Below are 22,399 nucleotides of genomic sequence, written 5' to 3'. Positions count from 1 at the left end.
CTCAAAAGCTCCGCAATTTAACATGGCCCAGGTGTGTAGTTGACACTAACCAAAGATGAAGCTTATACGACCAAATCCCAAGGAGGAGTTCGAAAAAGTTCGAGGCATGGAAATGGTAAAATTAGAGCCAAAATGTCACCTTCAATCCAAAATGGCGGACTTCCTGTTGGGTTTGTGACAATGGTCCCAGTGACTTTTTTGTTCGTCTTGGCATGATACACATGTGTGCCAGATTTCATACATGTAGCTCAAACGATGTGTTCGTAGGGCTGCATTTAACTAGGCATAGGTGGCGCTCTAGAGCCATTTCTCAGTGCTCATATGTAAAACCATTAAAATACAAAATTTTTCACCAGACCTGGCATGTGTGCAAAATTTCATGAGTTTTTGAGCATGTTTAGGCCCTCAAAAAGGCCCTTGTTTTGCCTGAATAATAATAATAATAATAATTAAAGCTGCAAGCAGCGTTATGAGGGCCCTCGCACCCCTGGCGCGTCGAGCCATGCCTTACACCTAAAACCAGCACGTCCGATCTGATGTCACATTGATGGAATTCATGCATTTAACCACCAGCTAACATTTCATCTCATTTAATCATGATTATAGTCGTCCCACCAGGTGGTGCTCTAACCATTACTGACAAATGGCATAACAAACATTTCCGAGGTCGAGTCTCACCACGCCTGTGACGTTTGTGAGAGATTGGACATTGTGTTTTTGAGTGACAGCAGATTACTGCTTTTTGGCGAGGGATTGAAACTCCACGTGCCGACATGACCACCCCGTTTCCCTGAACGTAAAAAGCTTCGCAAATTAACATCACAAAGGTCTTTAGATTCCACATACTGGAGATTGGTTCAATATGATGAAATCCCTTGGAGGAGTTCGTCAAAGTACGAGGCCTGAAAAGAGGGGAAAATGTGGCCAAAATGACACATTAATTTTAAAATGGCTGACTTCCTGTTGGATTTGGGATATTGCTCCAAGAGACTTTTTTGTACATCTTGATATCTTACATAAGCTTACCAGATTTCAGGCTCATAGACGAAACACAGAGCAGGGGCTGTTGTTTTGAAATTTTGTAGGGGGCGCTGTGGAGCCATTTTGCGCTATTCAGTGAAAATGGTAAAATAACAAGAAAGCGCTCATCACATTGGAGGTGTGCGCCAAATTTCAAGACTTTTTAAACTTTCCAAGCCCCTCAAAAGCCACTTCATTGTTCATGGTGAACCGCGTTGCCAACAGGGTGCGCCGTTCAGTTTAAAGTCACAATTTTCTCACTGAAGCATCATGAGGGACTGATGGTGATATTCACCGCTTTTGAGGTGGCCACGATAAACCTGTGAAAATCAGTACAACAAAATGAAAGACATGACATTTCCTGTTGCCACTAGGTGGCGCTCTGCATATTCCTGACAATGGGCACATCAATCTGTTCAGGGCGAGTCTGACATCATCCCTGTAAAGTCTGGTTCTGATCAGACTGGATTTCATTGAGTTATACTAACTTGTTTCTTCATGGCGAGACATCAAAGTTCGCCATGCTGCTGGGGTCACACCCTCTCACGAAAAGTCACAGTTTTCACTGTAACCCAAGACCAACTCCTTAAGGCTTTCCTGGAGAAATTTGAGGCTGCAGATGTCACCCATCACAACGCTGTACTCCAAAGTGTAAAACATGACACTTCCTGTTCCCACTAGGTGGCGCTGTCCATGATTTCAAATATGGCAGTTGAAATATGTTCAGGGCTGGAGCCTTATCATATGTGTGCTCTTTGGTGCACGGCGGACAATGTATAAGGGAATGAGAGGCAATAAGATTTTCATGGCGAGTCATCGAAATTCGCCGTGGCGCCACGTCCTCACCGTATCACGAAAACTCAAAAGCTCCGCAATTTAACATGGCCCAGGTGTGTAGTTGGCACTGACCAAATATGAAGTTTGTATGACAAAATCCCAAGGAGGAGTTCGCGAAAGTACAAGGCATGGAAATGGTAAAATCAGAGCCAAAATGTGACTTTCAATCCAAAATGGCGGACTTCCTGTTGGGTTTGCGTCAATGGGCCCATTGACTTTTTTGTTCGTCTTGGCGTGATACATACGTGTACCAGATTTCATACATGTAGCTCAAACCATGTGGTCGTAGGGCTGCATTTTATAAGGCATAGGTGGCGCTCTAGAGCAATTTTCCAATGCTCATATGTAAAACCATTAAAATACAAAATTTTTCACCAGACCTGATGCGTGTGCAAAATTTCATGAGTTTTTGAGCATGTTAAAGCCCTCAAAAAGGCAATTCATTTCAATGAAAAATAATAATAATAATAATAATAATAATAATAATAATAATAATAATAATAATAATAATAAACAGAGCAGATACAATAGGGCCTTCGCACTCTCGGTGCTCGGGCCCTAATAATAAGAAGAAGAAGAAGAAGAAGAAGAAGAAGAAACGGAGCAGATACAATAGGGCCTTCGCACTCTCAGTGCTCGGGCCCTAATAATAATAAACAGAGCAGATACAATAGGGCCTTCGCACTCTCAGTGCTCGGGCCCTAATAATGGTGTCTGTGGACTACTAGCTACCAGTCACTTGATGTGACATCTGACAGCCCTTTGAGAGTGTCTTTATTATTCAGAGACAATGCATGTTTGTGGCTGTAAAGCTTTTCTTACGGCAATGTCATCAGTATGTTGAACACAAAGCCATTTAATGAACTCGTGACCATCTGGTCAATGTCATTGGACAATTCTATCATAGAGCTCTCAGATGAATAGATTAAGTGAGAAAACTAATAATAATTGGTAACTAATAATTAGTTTCTTCTGATAAAGTATCATAATAATCATTTTGCCATATTATTTCCATCAATACTGTAGACTGAATTGCTGTGTTCATTTAGAAACTCCACAGTCTGCACGGATTCTAAAGACAAATCTAGACTTTTGGACATTAAGTGTTGCTTAACAGGTTGTGACTTGGACATAATTTTTGTTTGATAACTTTTTTGGGAGAATTAGTAGAATTGGTTAATTACTACACACAGTGATTCATTACATCACAATTAATCATGTTAATTAGTTAATCATGTTAATTCAGTTATTATGAAAAACAAATAAGAAGATAATTAAAGACTCATCCATCTGATATAACTATGGGTTTCATTTATCATATAATAAATAGACTGGTACTGGCACTTTCTACTACATTTAAGCACTAAATGTGGTTTCAGTAGCACTTTCTATTACAGCTCAGTAATAATGTAATAGTAAGGTAACAAAGGGAAACTAGAACGTAATAATGTAATATAATAATAAAGTTATTACCAAAGTAGAGCCAACAGATGTAAATCCAATTAAAAAAGTAATAACTACTAAATAGTAATATCATGGTAGAAACAATGGTAATAATATTACGTAATATGAATAATACTAAGTAATATGAAATTTATGTAAAAGGAAAATAAGAGCCCAAATATTTAGGTTAATAATATGAAAATACAGCTAAAATAAAGTGGTAATAGTAGGGTAAAAAGGAAAAAACAAGAATGTAATAATGTGGTCATTTTAAAGCTATTAGCATTAAATTACCTGTGGTAGATTCTGTGTAACAAGCAGGAAACAGAGCTGCAAAATGCAAAACTGCCTATTTCCACTTAATAACACATTAATAACCTATTAAAGCAAAATCTCAAAAAGTGTGTTTAGTACTGGGCAATATCTCTGGTAGTATCTGTGTAATAAGCAGAAAACATATTAATAACCAGGTAATAATCTATTAAAACAAACTTAAAGAACTTCTAGGACTGCTTTCTCCTATTTGCGCAAAATCTCTAAAATCAGAAATATGCTGCCTCAGAGTGACGCTGAAAAACTAGTTCATGCATTTATTACTTCTAGGCTGGACTACTGTAATTGATTATTATCAGGCTTTCCTAAAAACTCCCTGAAAAGCCTTGAGTTAATCCAAAATGCTGCAGCAAGAGTACTGACAGCGAATAGAAAGAGAGAGCATATTTCTCCTGTATTGGCTTCCCTTCATTGGCTTCCTGTTAAATCCAGAGTTGAATTCAAAATCCTGCTCCTCACATACAAGGTCTTAAATAATCAGGCCCCATCTTATCTTAATAACCTTATAGTACCATTTCACCCCATTAGAGCACGTCGCTCTCACACTGCAGGCTTACTTGTTGTTCCTAGAGCATTTAAAAGTAGAATGGGAGGCAGAGCCTTCAGTTTTCAGGCCCCTCTTCTGTGGAACCAGCTTCCAGTTTGGAGACAGACACTATCTCTAGTTTTAAGATTAGGTTTAAAACTTTCCTTTTTGCTAAGGCATACAGTTAGGGCTGGATCAAGTGACTCTGAATCCTCCCTTCGTTATGCTGCAATGCTGTGTAGGGTACTGGGGGATTCCCATGATGCATTGCGTATTTCCTTTTCAGTCACCTTTCTCACTCAACATGTGTTAATAGACCTCTCTGCATTAAATCACACTTGTTATTAATCTCTGTCTCTCTTCCATAGCATGTCTTTATCCTGTCTTCCTTCTCTTACCCCAACCGGTTGTAGGGGTATTGTAGGGTCTACCTTACAACATAAAGCGCCTTGAGGCGACTGTTGTTATGAGTTGCCACTAATCAAGGATTGACAGAGGTGATTATAAATAAATATTAAGAGTGTTGACAGGAATATCTCTCGGCTGAACACGGAACACACACACACGCACACATATGCATGTACACTGACACAGACCTACACTCACCCCCCCAACCCCTCCAAACGCCTTCGAAGCTTATGTCTCTATGTTGTGAGATGTGATGATTCATGTGCTATGTGTTGAGGTGGGGTTTTTTTTCTGTTCTCAAAATGATCTCTGTGTTGGAGCTCAGTCTGAGGGGAGTTCTTCTTTTTTTCCTCGACTTTCCTCATGTTGTGCATTTTCCATTGTTCGGTTCCGGGTCGCTGCTCGTGCGGTCGACCGGCCAGTCAGCTGAGCAGTTTTGTGTTCTTCAATGTCATGCGGCTCTGTTGTATCTTTATTGCCCCTTGGGCATAAATGAAGTCTCTCTGACTGATATTACAGAGTAGAAAAGAGTGTCTGCAAAAGGATAACTATTGCAGTGTTTACAGAGTGTTAGATGGAGGGTTGTACAGGGAGATGGCCACAGGCAGGAATGATTTCCTGTGTCATTCAGTGTTGCTTTTTGGTAGTCTCAGTCACCCACTGAACGTACTCCTGTTGGCTAGCCATCAAGTCATGGAGTAGGTGTCCAACATTATCTTTATCTTGGATAACATTCGCCTCTCCGACACCACCTTAAGGGATTCCAGCTTCATCCCCATAACATTACTGGCCTTACAGATCAGTTTGAGTCTGTTGGTGTCTGCGACCCTCAACCTGCTCCCCCAGCGTGCAACAGCATAGAGAATAGCACTGGCCATAACAGACTCATAGAAAATCCTGAGCATTGTCCGACAGATGTTGAAGGACCTCTGCCGCCTCAGAAAATAGAGATGACTCTAAATGACTCCTGTAAAGTGCAGTGGTGTTTTTAACCCAGTCCAGTTTATATATGCCCCAAACTATAATTTATTATCATTACGCTTTTGAAATGCTGAGTGATTGGATTTCCTGATTTATTTATTTTTTTAACTGTGTTTTTATTAGCTAGTGGAGGGCTGTGGGACATTTGAAAATGTGTGAAAAAAATGTATACACCTTGCTGTTGATGTGACTCAGATTTTTAAAAGCATATGTTAGTAAATGTGAATTTGACACTCCTGTTATAGCTTATTTGAAACACTTTAACCGCAGAACACATTGACTCTGACCTTTTGAATTGCTCAGTTGATTCATGAAATTCTAACTAGGAACTAGGGTCCAAAATTAAGCTCCAGGAAACAAATTTTACCACTCAGAAAATCCCTGGAAGTTTAGGTCTTTTGTGGTTCTGTTGGACAATTCAATGTAAGCTAAAATGCAAGCTAAAGCTAACGTTAACTAAACTAACAAAAGATGAGTAAAATGTGCCACTGGATTTGACCCTACAACCTAATGTACTCAAGGTTTAAATGGAAATGCTAACAGGTCCTAGACATGGATAAAAAGGAAGAGAGCAGTTTAACTTTTGATAATATTGATGCACAAACATTTATTTTTTTTTCAATAAGGTGGGAAATCTAGAACTGATTTTTAAGAACTTCTACCATTTTTCCCAGAAAAATGACCCCAAAAAAGAATTAAAAAAAGAAGCACCAGCTAGGGTGTTAAACTAACAGCCTTTCATCACAGCTTTGTTAGCTTTACTTACACAGTTGTTCCTGCTCTGTGGAGAAGGATAAGCTGTGAAAAAATCTGATGCATCTAGTGTTCTACCGAGTCAAATATTACTCTTATAAAAGTCTTTGAAGCAAGGAATATCTGTCTTTTATCAAACGAATATGTCCATATTACTTGAGCTCTTAATACAAAGCAGGTTATAAACTTTGACTAGGATACAGCTGTGTAAAAATGAAAGTTTTCATAGGTTAAGTGGCAGGCAGGCACTTCTAATCAAATGCACTTAATTTCCGGATCATCTGCAAGTGGGATTACCTCTATAGAACCAGACGTTTAGGCAGTTTGCTGGTCTAGCACAATTAGGTGTGTGTTAATACAATCATTACAGGAGAGGAAACACCAACAAATTCACCCTAAGGCGAGAATATGTTATAAAAGAAATTTCAAAAACCCAAGAGCTACATCTCAGACTTTACAGGCCTAGTACATTAGCATGCTAAATGTTAAATGTTAAAATTCACGGCAGTACAATTTAAAAAAGCTTGTTTGGAGGAGAGTGAATAAAGCCTCTGCTCTCCAAAAAGAACATGGTAGCATGGCTTACGTTTTTTTGTATCTGTACTGGAACAATGTCCTTTGAAGGTGTTTGGCCTAATGCACAGCGCCACATTTGGAGAAAACCAAACACAGCATATTAGCACAAACCCCTCATACCAAATTTCAAACACAGTAGTGGAAAGGTGGTGATTTGGGCTTTGTAGCAACAGGATTTTAGAGATTTTAGAGACATTGTTAGTATGTCCATCAACGCTCGGCCACGCTGGAATGCGCAACAATACAATGAATCTAAGAATTCCAGCAAATTTACATCAGAATGACTGAAAAAGAATCAAGGTAATACTGATTGCCCAGTGAAAACTCACACTTCATCCCGATTGAAAAGCAGTGAAATGAATGCCTGCAAAACAAGATGAACTGAAGCAATGCTGTAAGGCAGTGGTTCTCAAACTTTTCACAATAAGTACCACCTCATAAAATATATAGCTCTTCAAGTACCACCCTTATGACCAACAGTATAGGCCTATTTAAAACCATATAAAGTTAACACTAGACAATTTTATTTCTTATATGAATGTTATTTATTTAAACTGTCATAAAAAGGGTGTAACAATTGATGATAATAAGAACTACACTGCATTAAAACATTCACAGCAGGTGGGATATCCAGTCCTTAAGTGATGAAATATGAACCCTGCTTCCAGGTCAAAACTGCTCTGAGTTTATTAAGGCTGTCGTGTTTTAATATGCTTTAATGCTTTGTATTTTGTTCTATTTAATCTGAACAAGCCTCTAAAAAGGCCAGTGATCACTGTCGGCCTCTCTCGGTTTTTATTACCACTATTCATTTTAAAGATCAGTTTTTAAAACCTTACTATGTAACTATAGCCCAGCCCATGCAGCAGTATATTAATGACTAACCTTGTATTGTGGATTGTGGATTATCTCAGTTATTCTCCTGACTGAAGTGCTGTCCGTTTACAGCATCCTCCCATGCGTTTACATTTCTCCCTAACCATCGGGAACCCTCACATTAACTTTTATCATTGGAAAAAATTTAGCGTTCATCCTCCGGCTTTACTGTGTTTATAATATGCTAACCATAGCTGGGTAGCTAGCCACCAGATGGCACATCGTTAAATACCAACTAGCCCAACATCAGTAACCCTACAAATGTCACTTCTGTGTGTACAGCGTCTCTTTATGACTGTCTCCACGTTGGTTGAGTGTGGAGTAATTGCATATGAGAGCATGAGGGTGGGAATGGATGTTTGTATCTGTGTGTGCCTGTATGTCTGTGTCTATATGTCAGGTTGGGTATCAGACGCCACCTCTCTGGGGACATCTCAGGCCCTCCAAGGTTTGGAGGCCTATCTCCCCCCACCACTTCCCCTGCCGGTGGCGGACGCCCTCAGACATCGGTGCGTTGGTGGTTCTTTGTGTCCGGGGATGGGCACCCAGGTACACACCGGCTCACTCCTTGGCGGCTGCTTATCAGGGCCTGGAGCCTGGGGCTCGCTCGGGCCACTTCGGAGGTGGGGTGCCCTCGGCCTCTCGGCCTGGGGCTCGGTCACTTAGGCACAGCTGGCTGCCGGCGGAGCTCACAGGCACGTCACTGCAACCCCTCCCCCCCGGCTTCTGCTCCGCGGCTGCTGAGTGACCCCTCATCTGGGACTCTCCTCAGCTCTTTCTGGGATAGTGGCACAGCTGCCCCTCTGTTGGTCCTCCTTGGTCTCTTGTGTTCTGGGGGCCTCTGGATGTCTGGAGTTTTGATCTCCTCCATACCTGCTTCATGCCCTGGAGGACGGGGCAGTGGCCCCCCACACCCTCTAGCAGATCATTACATGAAGGAACCTTTTAAAAAACAAGTGCGTCCATGCTCACAGGTGTACACATGGGTGATCACACACACAAACTACACCCTTTTTGGCTCCTACCTCAAAGCACACTGTGCGCTGTCGATCCTACGAGCTGCACAATAATGTTTAATATTTAGTATTTACTGTCATATTCCCATATATCATTGTGATGTTGTTTATTCTATTACTCTCGTTTTCTTCTGCTTGTTTTCTTTTTTCTTTCTCAACAGGTAATCTAGGTGATCGATATATGTATTTTTTGTCTGCTTATTCTGTTGGTTTTTGTTTTTTGCCCTTTTCCCCCGTCCCTCTTCTCAGCTGTTTTTCTTTCCCTCTTTCTTTCTCCCCTTTCTTTCCCCCAGTCAAGTCTGTCCCGTATTCAGCAAGTGAAAATAAAATAAACAATAAAAGGTGAATCAAATGGACCATTACGGCAAGGCTGGGATGGTCAATTTGGTAAAGTAAATCCGTTGGGCATCTTTCTTCGCCTTTAGACAATAATTCTGATGGCAAAAGAGCCAAACGGGACAGGCAAAAAAAACAAAACAAAAAAACAAAATCACTTCTGTTTAGTTTTCTGTCTTCATTTATGTCGGAAGTGATAGCAGTGCTTTACGTTTTCATTTTTCAGAAATCTCTCATTCAGAACATGGTATTGTGGCGTGTTGGGAACGGCTAGTTATCTCCCGTCATGCCTTGGGAACATGTGTTGATGAGGAAGATGAGGAAAGTGTTATTTACATCTGTTATTGTTACGTGACTCTTAACTGTACCTGTTAATTTTACAGTGTAAATTTACTGGCAGTTGTTGTTTGATGGAAATAGATGTTTATACCATGAGTGAGTTCATGTGCTTTGTCATTAAGGCTCTGAAGCATCATGTAATGCAGTGAGTATCTCACAAAAGGAGTCCTCCCTTCTTCTTTTTGGGGTGGAATAGCTAGCTCAACCTCTACGTGGGCTTTTTATAGTAAAGACGCTTCACCCCACCACAGTATATTATTAATTTGGAAATTGTTTTGAGAGATTTCCTGTATACTTGTGGGAACTCAAGTACCACAGTTTAAGAACCACTGCTGTAAAGAAGGCCTGAAATTCATCCAAAATGATGTGAGAGTTTTAATTTCATGCTGCTTAAGGTGCTTTTACAATGTACTGAATGATGTGGTAAACTTAATTTTTCTTACGACTGCATAAAGTCCTGTGAAAAGGGTTTTTTGGCATGACTTAAAATAAATGCAATAGATACTAAATATACATCAGTAAAGCAAACTCACCCTCTTCCTCAGGTTGTAAGTAAGCACCAGGTTCCTGGCAAAGTGGTTTGCAAAGTTGGCGTAAAACTCCAGAACTTTTTGCAGCGCATCTCTTTTGATTATGTGGAGGTCACAGTAGGTCAATGCTCGGACATTAGCACAGGACTGAGCCAGTGTCATCTCCTTCCAGAACACGTCACCAAACACATCACCTTTACCTGCAAAACAAACACAGTTAGGTTTTTTTTTTTTTTTTTAACACAATCCCTTCATTTCAGGGGCTCAAAGGTAATTGGACAAATTAAATAACTAAAAAAATAAAATGTTCAATTCTGATACTTGGTTGAAAACCCCTTGGTACCAATGAAAGCCTGAAGTCTTGGACATCACCAGATTTCCTCCTTTTTTGTGCTCTGCCAGACCTCTACTGCCGCGGCTTTCAGTTGCTGTTGGTTTGTCGGTCTTTCTTTCCAAATTTTAGTCCTGAAGTAAAATGAATGCACATTTGGGTAACGATCAGGTGACCGACTTGGCCTTTCAAGAATATTACACTTCTTTGCTTTAAGAAACTCCTGGGTAGCTGGGTTATGTTTTAGGTCACTGTCCATCTGTATGAAACGCCACCCAATCACTGTAACTGCATTTAGCTGGAATTGCTGTCCTGTGTCACATCATCAATAAACACAAGCGTCCCACTTCCACTGGTAGCTATGCATGCCCAAGCCTAACCCTGGCTCCACCTTGTTTTACAGATGATGTGGTATGCCTTAGATCATGAGCTGTTCTACGCTTTCTCCATACTTTTTTCATTCTGGTAGATGTGGATCTTGATTTCATCTTTCCAAAGAATGTTTTTCCACAACTGTGCTGGCTTTTTTGGAAGTTTTTTTTTTTTTTTTTTTAAATTATGAGTGGCTTGCGCTTTGCAGTGAACGCTCTGTTTTTATTTAGTTGGAGTCTTCTCTTTATGGTTGGTGGATATTGATATGCCTACCTCCTGGAGAGTGTTGTTCACTTGGTTGACTGTTATAAAGGGGTTTCTTGTCACCATGGAAATTATTCTGCAATCATGCACAACTGTTGTCTTCTGTGGACATTCAGGTCTTTTTGCATTCTCCAATGCTTGCTTTCTTTCTTTCTCAGGATGTACCAAAGTGTAGATTTTGCCACTCCCACTATTGTAGCAAATTCTCAATTTTTTTTTTTTTTCGCAGCTTAAGGATGGTTTGTTTTACCTCCATGGATAGCTCCTTTGATCGCATATTGCCTGTTCACAGCAAAATCTTTCAAATGCAAGCACCATACTTCAGATCAAGTCCAGGGATTTTATCTGCTTTATTGACATAATAAAGGAATTGCCAACATGAAACAGTCTTTGAGTCAATTGTCAAAAATATAACTAGAATATATTTCACCAAACAGGTAAAAAAGCAAAACTTTTGTCAGTGTCCAAATATATATGGACCTAACTTTATACTGAGTCACCTCCTAGATGTTTTACCAGCAGATCTAATGACTCAACCCCACTATGTAACTTTAGGTGATCTATCTAGCTGATCAATCTGAATGTTATTAACATGATTCACATGTTCCACATTTTTGACAAAATCCATCCCAATAAACTGTTTCTGAATTTTGGAGCTCAAAGAGGATTATACAGAAAAGACACATGTATAGTTATAAAAAACATAAGTTAGAGAACAATGTTTAGAACACAGATAAAAAACAAAACACACATAAACTTAACATCGGTACCTGCTTATATAAATGCCCAAATCTGTGAGTCAACAGGAAGTTAATAATAATAACCAACAGCAATAACAACATGCCGCTTTCTAGCTTTCACAGTAAGACACACATTAAAACGACATAACACTGAAATACAGGCTTGGAAAACATTTTTAAGGAAATTGCCACTTAAAATTTAAATTTTCTATGTAGCACAATTTAACCAAAATAAAAACACTACATGTAAATGTACACAAAAGAAATTTCCTTCATGAAACTTAATGAATTCTACCACAATTACTGATTTGATTTACAGCCAAAATGGCCTGTAATTTGAACTCAGTGGTTCTTCTTCAATAATAATGTATAAAATGTGCTTGATTTTCTGTAGCTTTTAACAGTTTGTGTTTACACTGGAGTGAATGATGAAATAACTACACCTTAATTACTTTAATACAGACAAGAGCGCTGGAATTCTTAGGTTGGATCTTTTTGGCCATAGGGCAGGGGTCTGCAACCTTTTACACCCAAAGAGCCACTTGGACCCGGTTTCCACTCAAAAGAAAACACTGGGAGCCGCAAATACTTTTTGACATCTAAAATGAAGATAACACTGTATATATTGTTTTTTATCTTTATGCTTTGTGTGAACAACTAAGGTGTGCTGCTTATGAAATCCATGAAGTGCTACAGAGAAAATTAAATTATATTTATGTAATCAACACATTTTGAACTCTTAAAGAAATATAACAAAAGGAAAGACACCAACCTGAACTAAAATGATCCATGTAGCAAACAAAAACTGCTGCGAGCCGCCACCCTTATATCGCCTTTGGGCTGTTGGAGCCTTGACCTGACTCTTAAAAAATAATTGGAAAAAAGCACTATGCTGCTGAAATATGAAAAATAGATATAATTCTGCCTAAATATGTATTTTACCTGGTTAATGCGTGCGGCGGGGCATGGTTTGCAGCGCCGCTGCAGGGGAGGCGGACGCACCTGAGCGACACCCACAATCACGCCTCGCTGCCTTTACGTCTGCGCTGTCTGTGCTGTTGTGTTGTTGGTGGTGTATGTCGGGCTGTGAGCTGAAAAGCTACAGCCGGCTGTATGCGTACAGCAACCGTGTGTGAAAAGTGCTCAATAAAGAGATGCTCAAAAGCATGCTCATGGAAACATCGTCGGGTCTGCCGTGATTTGTTTACAATGGGACTTCTGCTCCTGAACCTCTGCGCACAGAGTCCACAAATCAGGACTATACGAAGTCAGTTTACGCAGGACTGTATGCTGTCATCTGTCAGGCGTGAACGGTGTTTGTCTTTAACATAGTTCACGGTGGAGAACAGCTGCTGACATAATGTGGATCCGAAGATCCATAATTGGCCAACCTGGGGTTGAAAGTCTCGATAAATGCACGGCGTTTCGGCGGGTACACCGGCTTCCGTGAGTGTGACTCTTATTTTGAGCGATGAAAAAATAATAGAATATAATTTTATTTTTATATTTCAATATCACAATAATCTTCCAATTTAGAACTACGAGTTAAAAAGAACTAACATAAATAAAATACACTTCAGCTAAATACTTCTAATTTATTTTCCCAAACCACGCGGAGCCGCAGTATAAGGACTAAAGAGCCGCATGCGGCTCCGGAGCCGCAGGTTGCCGACCCCTGCCATAGGGTATATGCTACTTTATCTAAAGGGGTATGATTTCCGAAAACAATAATTTCAGTCTTGTTTTCATTTAGGGTTTAACTGTCATGTAGACAGTTAAACAGAGAATGGAGTGTGACAGAGGCATCCCATTTCATCAGGAAGTAAATTTGGATATCATTAGCATAACAGTGAGAGGGAATATTGTATTTCCTGAAAATCGATCCCAAAGGCAGCATGTGTAAAGACAACACAGCGGGACCCACAACAGACCCCTGTGGTACATCACAACTAACAGGGACAGAAGAAGAGCAGTACTCCCTAATTGCAACAGAAAAAGACCTCTCTGACAGATATGATTTAAACTGTGATAAAACTGTACCTTTAAAACCCAACAACATGTTCGTGTCTTGATAAAAGACTGTTATGATCGACTGTGTCAAAGGCAGCGGTTAGACTGGAACTCTTCACAAATCCCAGAAAGTTCTCACAAAGTGCAGAAAATGTCCACATGAACAGCATCACAGGGGTTAATTATTCAAATATTCAAAAGAACTCGGGTCTGGTGACTGTTGCTAGAAATTATGTTTGACAGAAAAGCTGATTTTATAGCTTTAACAGTCAAGTGACATATCGATGAGTATTGTATCAAAGGTCAGCTTAGGGTTATTGCTTTTGTTAATCGAGGGCTTTCCAGAAGTCAAATCTAGTATCCAGCCTGAATTGGTGTTCCTCATTTCAAAATGCTCGGTTACATTGAGTGCCGGTTTAGATCACTGGGATGAGCTCTCAGCCATATGGCCATATGACTGGGATCATACCTTTATGTGAAAGAAGGAAGGGGGGCAGACATTTCAAACACAGCATTTATAGTTGTATATACACAGGTACACAGAAATACAGGGGAGTTGGATTTAAATGAAAAGTCAGGAAAAAATAAAAAACCAAGCGAAAATGTTAAATGAGAAGCATCTGGCTGCATCTCAAACATACTGGAGAACTGCAAAGCTGAGTGCAGAATTTATAGCATTAGGAGCTGGCTAAAGTGATGCCGGTTTTTACTTTGAAAACTGAAAACTAACACTAACCTTGTTTCAGAGAACAAACATGGCTTACCCACAATTCCTTCATTGTCTTGTCCTGAAATAAAGGATAAACAAAGATCTGATCCAACTATCAGAGAAGTCATAGCACAGATTGTACTGGAAGAAACACCTCACCCCACCTCCAGCAAAGAGCTCCCCGATTTCCCATTTTTGCTGTGGGAGTTAAATCGCTTAGAACTACACAACGAGGTAAAATACAGGAAAAGGCAAGATGCAGGACCAAGTGACCTATCAATTGGTTCTCCCCGAAGAGCTCAGAGCCTTAGTGGTTCATAATTTGCACATGGACCAACTGGGTATTCCCAGAACCCTTGTTGGAACTAGGTTTTATTGGCCACTGCAGAAAGAGTCCTCTTGAAAAAGCAGCTGCTCTGGTAAACATTAAACTTCTCAACTATTAGAACTTGTCCATATGAACTTTCTCAATCTAGAACCAGACAGCAGTAACCCAAAGAACATCCTTGTAATGACAGACCATTTCACTAAATATGCAGTTACCATGCCTAGACCCAACCAGAAAGTTAAGACTGTTGTTTGGGGGATAACTTTATTGTCCACTGTGGTGCCACGCAGTGATCAAGGGCCTGATTTCAAATTCACACTCACAGTATACACAAAATCTCAGGTTAACTTTAGAGAAAAGTTACAATCTAGCTTCTCGAAATGTACCAAAAGCAGCAGATAAAAACAAGGGCCATTTGACGGAAGGGTAACAATTTAACATCTTGAACTTGACAACAGAGTCTTAGTGAGAAATGTACAGTTACATGGCAAACACAAATTGGCTGATAAGTGAGAAACTGAGATCCATGTTAAACCTGATGGAGACCTCCCTGTCACTATGTCACCCACACGTGACATAGTGATCTCCTGCTTCCCTATGGTTTTCAAGGTGTCAATCACTCATTTTTATATAAATAACCAATGTGAATAAAGGGTTTCCAAAATCAGGGTAAGTTATTGTTTCAATCACTAAGACAGCCCAGTAGAAATAGAGAACCATATTTTATTCGATTTTGTTTTCCTTAATATTGTTATTATATTATAATATTATATAATATTATTATATAAGAATAATAATAACACATTTGGATTACAAGATAATTTATTAATTTATGTATTGTTTAAGTTGACAATTTCTTGGTTTAAATGGTTTTACTGGAATGAGGGAGGAGACTTCACCTGCCTCTTCCTAGCATTCATGGTCAGCCAGAGCAGGTAGAAAATGCAACGCACGCAACACCAGAGAAGTGAGAATTAAGTTAGCAAAAAGAAGGAGAGAAAAAACCAAGCATTTTGTATCTCTAAAAGTATTTATAAGTAAAACAAAAAATGTCTGAGGTGACAGGCAATCAGCTTAATAAAGTTGAACTACTTTCTGACCACCTTAGCTGGATTTTTCTTGGACACCTTTTGAAACTCCCCTCCTCGAATCGCTACCTTATCATGGTGGAGGGGTGTGTGTGTCCCAGGGATCCCAGGGGCTATGTTGTCTGGGGGCTTTTCAAATCAAATCAAATCAAATCAAATCACCTTTATTGTCACGTCACATGTGCAGGTACACTGGTACAGTACATGCGAGTGAAATTCTTGTGTGCAAGCTTCACAAGCAACAGAGTTGTGCAAAATACAATAACGTGCAACAAGCAAAATATAAAAATGGTTAATCTAAAAAGTAATAAATATATGTACCATATATAAAGGTATATACATTACTGAATGTGTGTACTAAATATGTTTTTCTACGTGTGTGTGTGTGTGTGTGTGTGTGTGAGTGTGTATATACATGTTTTACAAATGAAATAGAGTAAACAATAAAATAAGATATATAAAATATAAAATATACAGAGGTAGGTATGTGCAAAACAGTGGCATTAATGTACAGTATGGAGTGCATAATGTTGAAGTTCCAGTAGTGAGGGTGAGGTGTCTATGACGTGTTCAGCAGTCTGATGGCCTGGTGGAAAAAGCTGTCTCTCAGTCTGCTGGTACGGGACCGGATGCTGCAGAACCTCCTTCCTGATGGAAGTAGTCTGAAGAGTTTATGGCTGGGGTGACTGGAGTCCTTGATGATCCTCCCCGCTTTCCTCAGGCACCGCTTCCTGTAGATGTCTTGGAGGGAGGGAAGCTCACCTCCAATTATCCGTTCAGCACACCGCACTACTCTCTGGAGAGCTTTGCGGTTGTAAGTGGTGGTGTTGCCATACCAGGTGGTGATGCATCCAGTGAGGATGCTCTCAATGGCACAGCGATAGAAGGTCCTGAGGATGCGGGGGCTCATGCCGAATCTTTTCAGTCTCCTGAGAAAGAAGAGGCGCTGCTGCGCCTTCTTCACTGTCTTGTTTATGTGTACTGACCACGTAAGATCCTCAGCCAGATGTACACCAAGGAAGCGGAAGCTGCTCACTCTCTCCACAGCGGCGCCGTTGATGGTGATGGGGGTGTGTACTCCTCTGCACCTCCGGAAGTCCACTATCAGCTCCTTTGTCTTTGCGACGTTGAGGGTGAGATGGTTGTCTTGACACCAGTGGGTCAGGGCGCTGACCTCCTCCCTGTAGGCTGTCTCATCACCGTTGGTGATAAGACCCACCACTGTAGTGTCGTCCGCAAACTTCACAATGATGTTGGAGTTGTTAGTGGCCGTGCAGTCGTAGGTGTAGAGTGAGTACAGGAGAGGGCTCAGTACACACCCCTGTGGAGCACCAGTGTTCAGTGTGATGGGGGATGAGGTGGTGCTGCCCAGTCTGACCACTTGGCGTCTGTCAGACAGGAAGTTAAGGATCCAGCTGCAGAGGGAGCTGCTCAGTCCTAGATCCTGCAGTTTCCTGTCCAGCTTCGAGGGAACGATGGTGTTGAATGCTGAGCTGTAATCTACAAACAGCATTCTCACATACGTGTCTCTCTTCTCCAGGTGTGACAGGGCAGCATGGAGTGTCAGGGCTATGGCATCATCAGTGGACCTGTTGTGGCGGTATGCGAACTGTAGAGGGTCCAGTGAGTCGGGTAGTGCAGAGCAGATGAAGTCCCTGACCAGCTTCTCGAAGCATTTGCTCACGATGGGGGTCAGGGCTACAGGTCGCCAGTCGTTCAATGATGAGATGGTGGAGGATTTGGGTACAGGGACGATGGTGGCCATTTTGAAGCAGGCTGGGACTACAGACAGAGAGAGGGAAAGGTTGAAGATATGTGTAAACACTCCAGCCAGCTGAGCCGCGCATGACTTGAGGACGCGGCCGCCCTGGAAGGGTCTCCCATGGCAAATTGATCCTGGGTGGCGATTCAGAAGACCCCTATGAGAAGACCATCGAGGGAACAGTTCACCCTGCCCGGGATAGAGTTACCGGGGCCCCGCCCTGGAGCCAGGCCCGGGTAGGGTGCCCGAGGGTGAGTGTCTGGTGGTCGGGCCTTAGTCCATGGGGCCCAGCTGGACACAGCCCGAAAAAAGGACTTGGACAAAAAGGGAGATCTTCCTGAAGTGGGTTGGGTGCATTGTGAGCCGGACAGCGGCCAGGAACAGAGGTCCAGGCTGACCGATCCCAGGCAATTGGGGCACATGGAATGTCACCTCTCTGGTGGGGAAGGAGCCTGAGAGACCGGCTAGATATAGTTGGGCTTACGTCAATGCACGGCTTGGGCTCTGGAACCAGTCTCCTGGAGAGGGACTGGACTCTGTCTCAGTCTGGAGTTGCCCCTGGTGAGAGGCGGCGGGCTGGGGTGGGTATCCGGGTATCCCTTTGGATTGCTGCCTGTATATTGGGGTTTCTCCCAGTGGATGAGAAGGTTTTTTCCCTGTGCCTCTGGGTCGGGGAGTCCCTGGATGGGGTATTGGATGGTGCTATCCCTGGAGACTCTGCTGTCCTACTGGGAGACTTCAAATCTCACGTGGGCAACAACAGCGAGATCTGGAGGGGAATGATTGGGAGGAACGGCCTCCTGGATCTGAACCTGAGCGGTGTATTGTTTTTGGACTTTGGCAAACCACAGTTTTCCCATAACAAACACCATGTTCGAACATAAGATTGTCCATAAGTGCACGTGGCACCACGACACTCTGGGCTGCAGGTCGATGATCGATTTTGTAATTGTATCACCAGACCTGCAGCCATATGTTCTGGCCACTTGGGTAAAGAGAGGGGCTGATCTGTCAAGTGATCATCACCTGGTGGTGAGTTGGATCAGGTGGCAGGGGAGGATGCTGGACAGACCTGGCACACCTAAACGTATAGTGAGGGTATGCTAGGAATGCCTAGCAGAGGCCCCAGTCTGCGAGATCTTCAATGCACACTTCTGGCAGAGCTTAAACAGCATTCCGAGGGAGACTGGGGACATTGAGTCCGAATAGACCATGTTCAGCACCTCCATTGCCGAAGCTGCTGCACTGACCTGCGGCCGCAAGGTAGTTGGTGCCTGTCATGGTGGTAACCCCCGTACCAAATGATGGACACCAGAGGTGAGGGGAGCAACCAAGCTGAAGAAGGAATCCTGTCGGGCTTGGTTAGCCTGTGGGACTCCGGAGGCAGCTGATAGGTACCGACAGGCAAAGTAAAACGCAGCGTGGGCAGTGGCTGAAGCAAAAACTCGGGTGTGGAAGGAGTTCAGAGAGGCCATGGAAAAAGACTTTTGGACTGACTCGAAGAGATTCTGGCAAACCGTCAGGCAACTCAGGAGGGGAAAGCGGTGCTCTACCTGTACTGTGCATAATGCCAGTGGAGCGCTGCCGACGTCAACTGAGAAAATTGTCAGGCTGTGGAAGGAATACCTCGAGGACCTCCTTAATCCCATTGGCACATCTTACGTGGAGGAAGCAGAGTCTGGGGATGAGGGGGTTCATCCGCCAATTTCTGGGAGTCAGGTCATTCGGTCCTTATACAACCATTCCAAGAGCTTGGTCCGCATAGCCAGCAGTAAGTCGGACTCATTCCTGGTGGGTGATGGGCTCCGCCAGAATTTCTAGGCACAGCCAAGCGGCGGCAGGCTTTCACTTGGGTGGTCTCGCAGCCAAGTGTGAAGTGATGGGAATGAGAATCAGCACATCCAAATCTGAGGCCATGGTCCTCAGCTGAAAAACGGTGGAGTGCCCACTTCGGCTAAGGGACGAGTTCTTGCCCCAATTGGAAGAGTTTAAGTATCTCGGGGTCTTGTTCATGAGTGACGGGAGAGGGAGCTGGAGATCGACAGATGGATTGGTGCTGGGGCTGCAGTGATGCGGACACTGTACCGGTCTGTTGTGGTGAGGAGAGAGCTGAGTGTGCAAGTGAAGCTCTCAATTTACCGGTCGATATACATTCCCACTCTCACCTATGGTCATGAGTTGTGGGTAGTGACCGAAGAACGAGACTGCAGATACAAGAGGCAGAAATGGCCTTCCTCCAAAGGGTGGCTGGCCTCTCCTTAGAGATAGGGTGAGAAGCCCAGCCATCTGGGAGGGGCTCAGAGTAGAGCCACTGCTCCTTCACATCGAAAGGAGCCAGTTGAGGTGGTTCGGGCATCTGACAAGGATGCCTCCTGGGCCCCTCCTGGGTGAGGTGTTCCGGGCATGTCCCATCGGGAGGAGCTGGAGAGATTATATCTCTCGGCTGGCATGGGAACGCCTTGGTGTTCCCCCGGACAAGCTGGAGGAGGTGGCTGGGGAGAGGGAGGTCTGGGCTTCTCTACCTGGGCTGCTGCCTCCGCGACCCAGCCACGGATAAGCGGAAGAAGATGGTTGGATGGATGGAAGTTTTGAAACTCCCTGGAGTTGGAAGCTGGATTTCTTAATTGGCCTAGGAGGTGGCCAGCTGCCAAGAACCCACTCTTTCCATCTATCAGAGAAGAAACCCACCAATTCCTTCTACTCCATCAGCGAAATGCTCTAATATAGCAGAACTAACACAGCCCACATACTGTTATTGACTATTACTATTGGATGCACCCATTAAGAAACAACTGAATTGAGACTTGACTCTACAGCTTGGAGAACCAAACAGCGATGCAGTACTGACTAACCCCTTCTTAGTTGTCAGACTAAAGAACTATTGACTGCAATGAAACTTGTAATTAAACTCTAAATTCCAATGTAAGACAAAGAACTTCTAGAAGTCTGTAATGAGATAATCTGTTAAGAGCTTCCAGGCTACTAATATTTTCCAGGAGGCACAGACCTGCTGCTATGCCTTAGGTCAACTGATAAACAAACATGTGAGACAAATTTTACTTTTGATACTTTAAAATCGAAAGAGGAGCAGATTCAACAAAAATTTATATTGCGTTAGATGACAAAACTCTTCAACAGGTGACTGAATTCAATGAGAAGGCCTATATAGCACAGCAAAAAGTCAAAGACAAGGAAGGAGAGGAAGTCTGATCTATTTGTTGTGCACCAGAAACATCTGCACACTATAGTGTCCAACATATCAAAAAAATAACAGAAAATTCAGATTTTTGGAACTGAGATGTTTATTAACTCTTATAACAAAATCCCCAAAACTTTTTTGCTCTATCATGTTATGTATATTTTTATTATATATTTATAATATATTTTTGTATCGCATTTGATACACTGGGCATTTTTGGCAACTTTTTGTTAACAACAATGTTAATTTTAGGCAAAAAAAATAGTTTTTCCATAACATATTGAAATTATGGCAAGTATTGATCATGTTGATGAGACAGAGGTCTCAGAAACCCACGTATCAAAATATGATACGAAGGGCATAATAGGGTTAAACTGCTAATAGAGGGATGGATATCAGACACACACAAAGAATGTAGACAAGTAGGTGAAAACTTTGTCTGACAGACAGCTCACTCAAGCAGAGGGAGGCATCCTTACAAAAACCTTGAAGTTTTCTGTCATGCTGAGAAAATTTCTGCTACTCAAAATCATCACAGCCACAGAATCAGAAATTGGAAACAACATTGCAGATGTTGTTGCAGAAGTGTGACAACTACAGATTGTTTTAGCCTGTCTCAGCAATGCAAAGCACCCAGCATCCAATAAGATAAGATAAGATAAGATAAGATAACCTTTATTAGTCCCACACGTGGGAAATTTGTTTTGTCACAGCAGGAAGTGGACAGTGCAAAAGTTGTGAAGGAAAAATTAGAATAAAATAAGATAAGAATAAATACAGTACACAACTATACAGAATAGAATAAAATAAAATACTATATACAGCAGAATAAAATAGAATAAAATATACAATAAGATAAAAATAGAATACAAATGCTATATACAACTGAGTAAAAATACAACGATGCCAGAAAGGATTATTGCACATTAGTATTATTGCACATGTGTGGATGTGTGTGTTAGATCAGTCAAGGTCTTTATTGTGGAGTCTGACAGCAGTGGGGAGGAAAGACCTGCGAAATCTCTCCGTCCCACACCGTGGGTGCCGCAGTCTCCCACTGAAGGAGCTGCTCAGTGCTGTCACAGTCTCATGCATGGGGTGGGAGATGTTGTCCATCAGGGATGACAGCTTAGCCACCATATTACCATATTACCATCAAGGAGAGCATCAAGGAGTGGAAGACACTTATGCACCACAGTAAAAAAACAAAGCAACATCATTGCTTACTTATTTTTTTCTGAGCCATTCAGAGGTGGATTGGTGCATTTCTCGTCATATTCCTACTGCATAATCCAAGTGTGCTTGACCTTCAGGGCTCAAACTGATGGCTGGACACTCTCCGTCAGAATTTTCTGGTAGAGAGCAGAATTCATTTATATATGATGTCGTGTATAATGTTATATATGAATACCGGTCAATAGTTTTAGAAAACCCCAATTTTTCCAGTTTTTTATTGAAAATAATGCAGTTTAATGTCTCATTGCACTCTGAAATGACAGTATAGTCCAAATAATAAATTGGAGTTAGAAAAGAAATCATGGAATCAATATATAGACCTAAACTTATTGTATTCTAAACGTTTGAGTGCCTTTTGATGGTGAGGGAAACTCACTCAGTACTCA

General features: G+C 41.9%; 2 protein-coding genes across 6 annotated transcripts in view; both read right to left on the bottom strand.

The window, feature by feature from the left end:
- LOC100711262 (malate dehydrogenase, cytoplasmic) overlaps window positions 1–22,399 on the bottom strand; it is an 868,968-nt gene that overhangs the window by 289,864 nt on the left and 556,705 nt on the right. The gene's annotated exons all lie outside the window — the stretch shown is intronic.
- Window positions 9,287–22,399, bottom strand: part of LOC100697710 (potassium voltage-gated channel subfamily H member 1) — a 90,799-nt gene continuing 77,686 nt past the window's right edge. For 2 of the 5 annotated variants that reach the window (XM_025908329.1, XM_025908328.1), the window contains exon 9: window positions 9,287–10,174. In XM_025908329.1, coding sequence (XP_025764114.1) covers window positions 9,960–10,174 — 215 coding nt within the window. In that variant the 3' untranslated portion in view covers window positions 9,287–9,959. Of the gene's footprint in view, window positions 10,175–13,345; window positions 14,161–14,455; window positions 14,480–21,853; window positions 22,130–22,399 lie in introns of those variants that run through there. The other 3 variants (XM_025908327.1, XM_019355592.2, XM_025908326.1) reach the window with 3 other exon arrangements.

The sequence above is a fragment of the Oreochromis niloticus genome, linkage group LG6 (assembly GCF_001858045.2).
Source record: "Oreochromis niloticus isolate F11D_XX linkage group LG6, O_niloticus_UMD_NMBU, whole genome shotgun sequence".
Lineage (NCBI taxonomy): Eukaryota > Metazoa > Chordata > Actinopteri > Cichliformes > Cichlidae > Oreochromis > Oreochromis niloticus.
The sequence above is the reverse complement of the archived record's forward strand: the minus strand, read 5'-3'. Positions and strand labels throughout refer to the sequence as shown.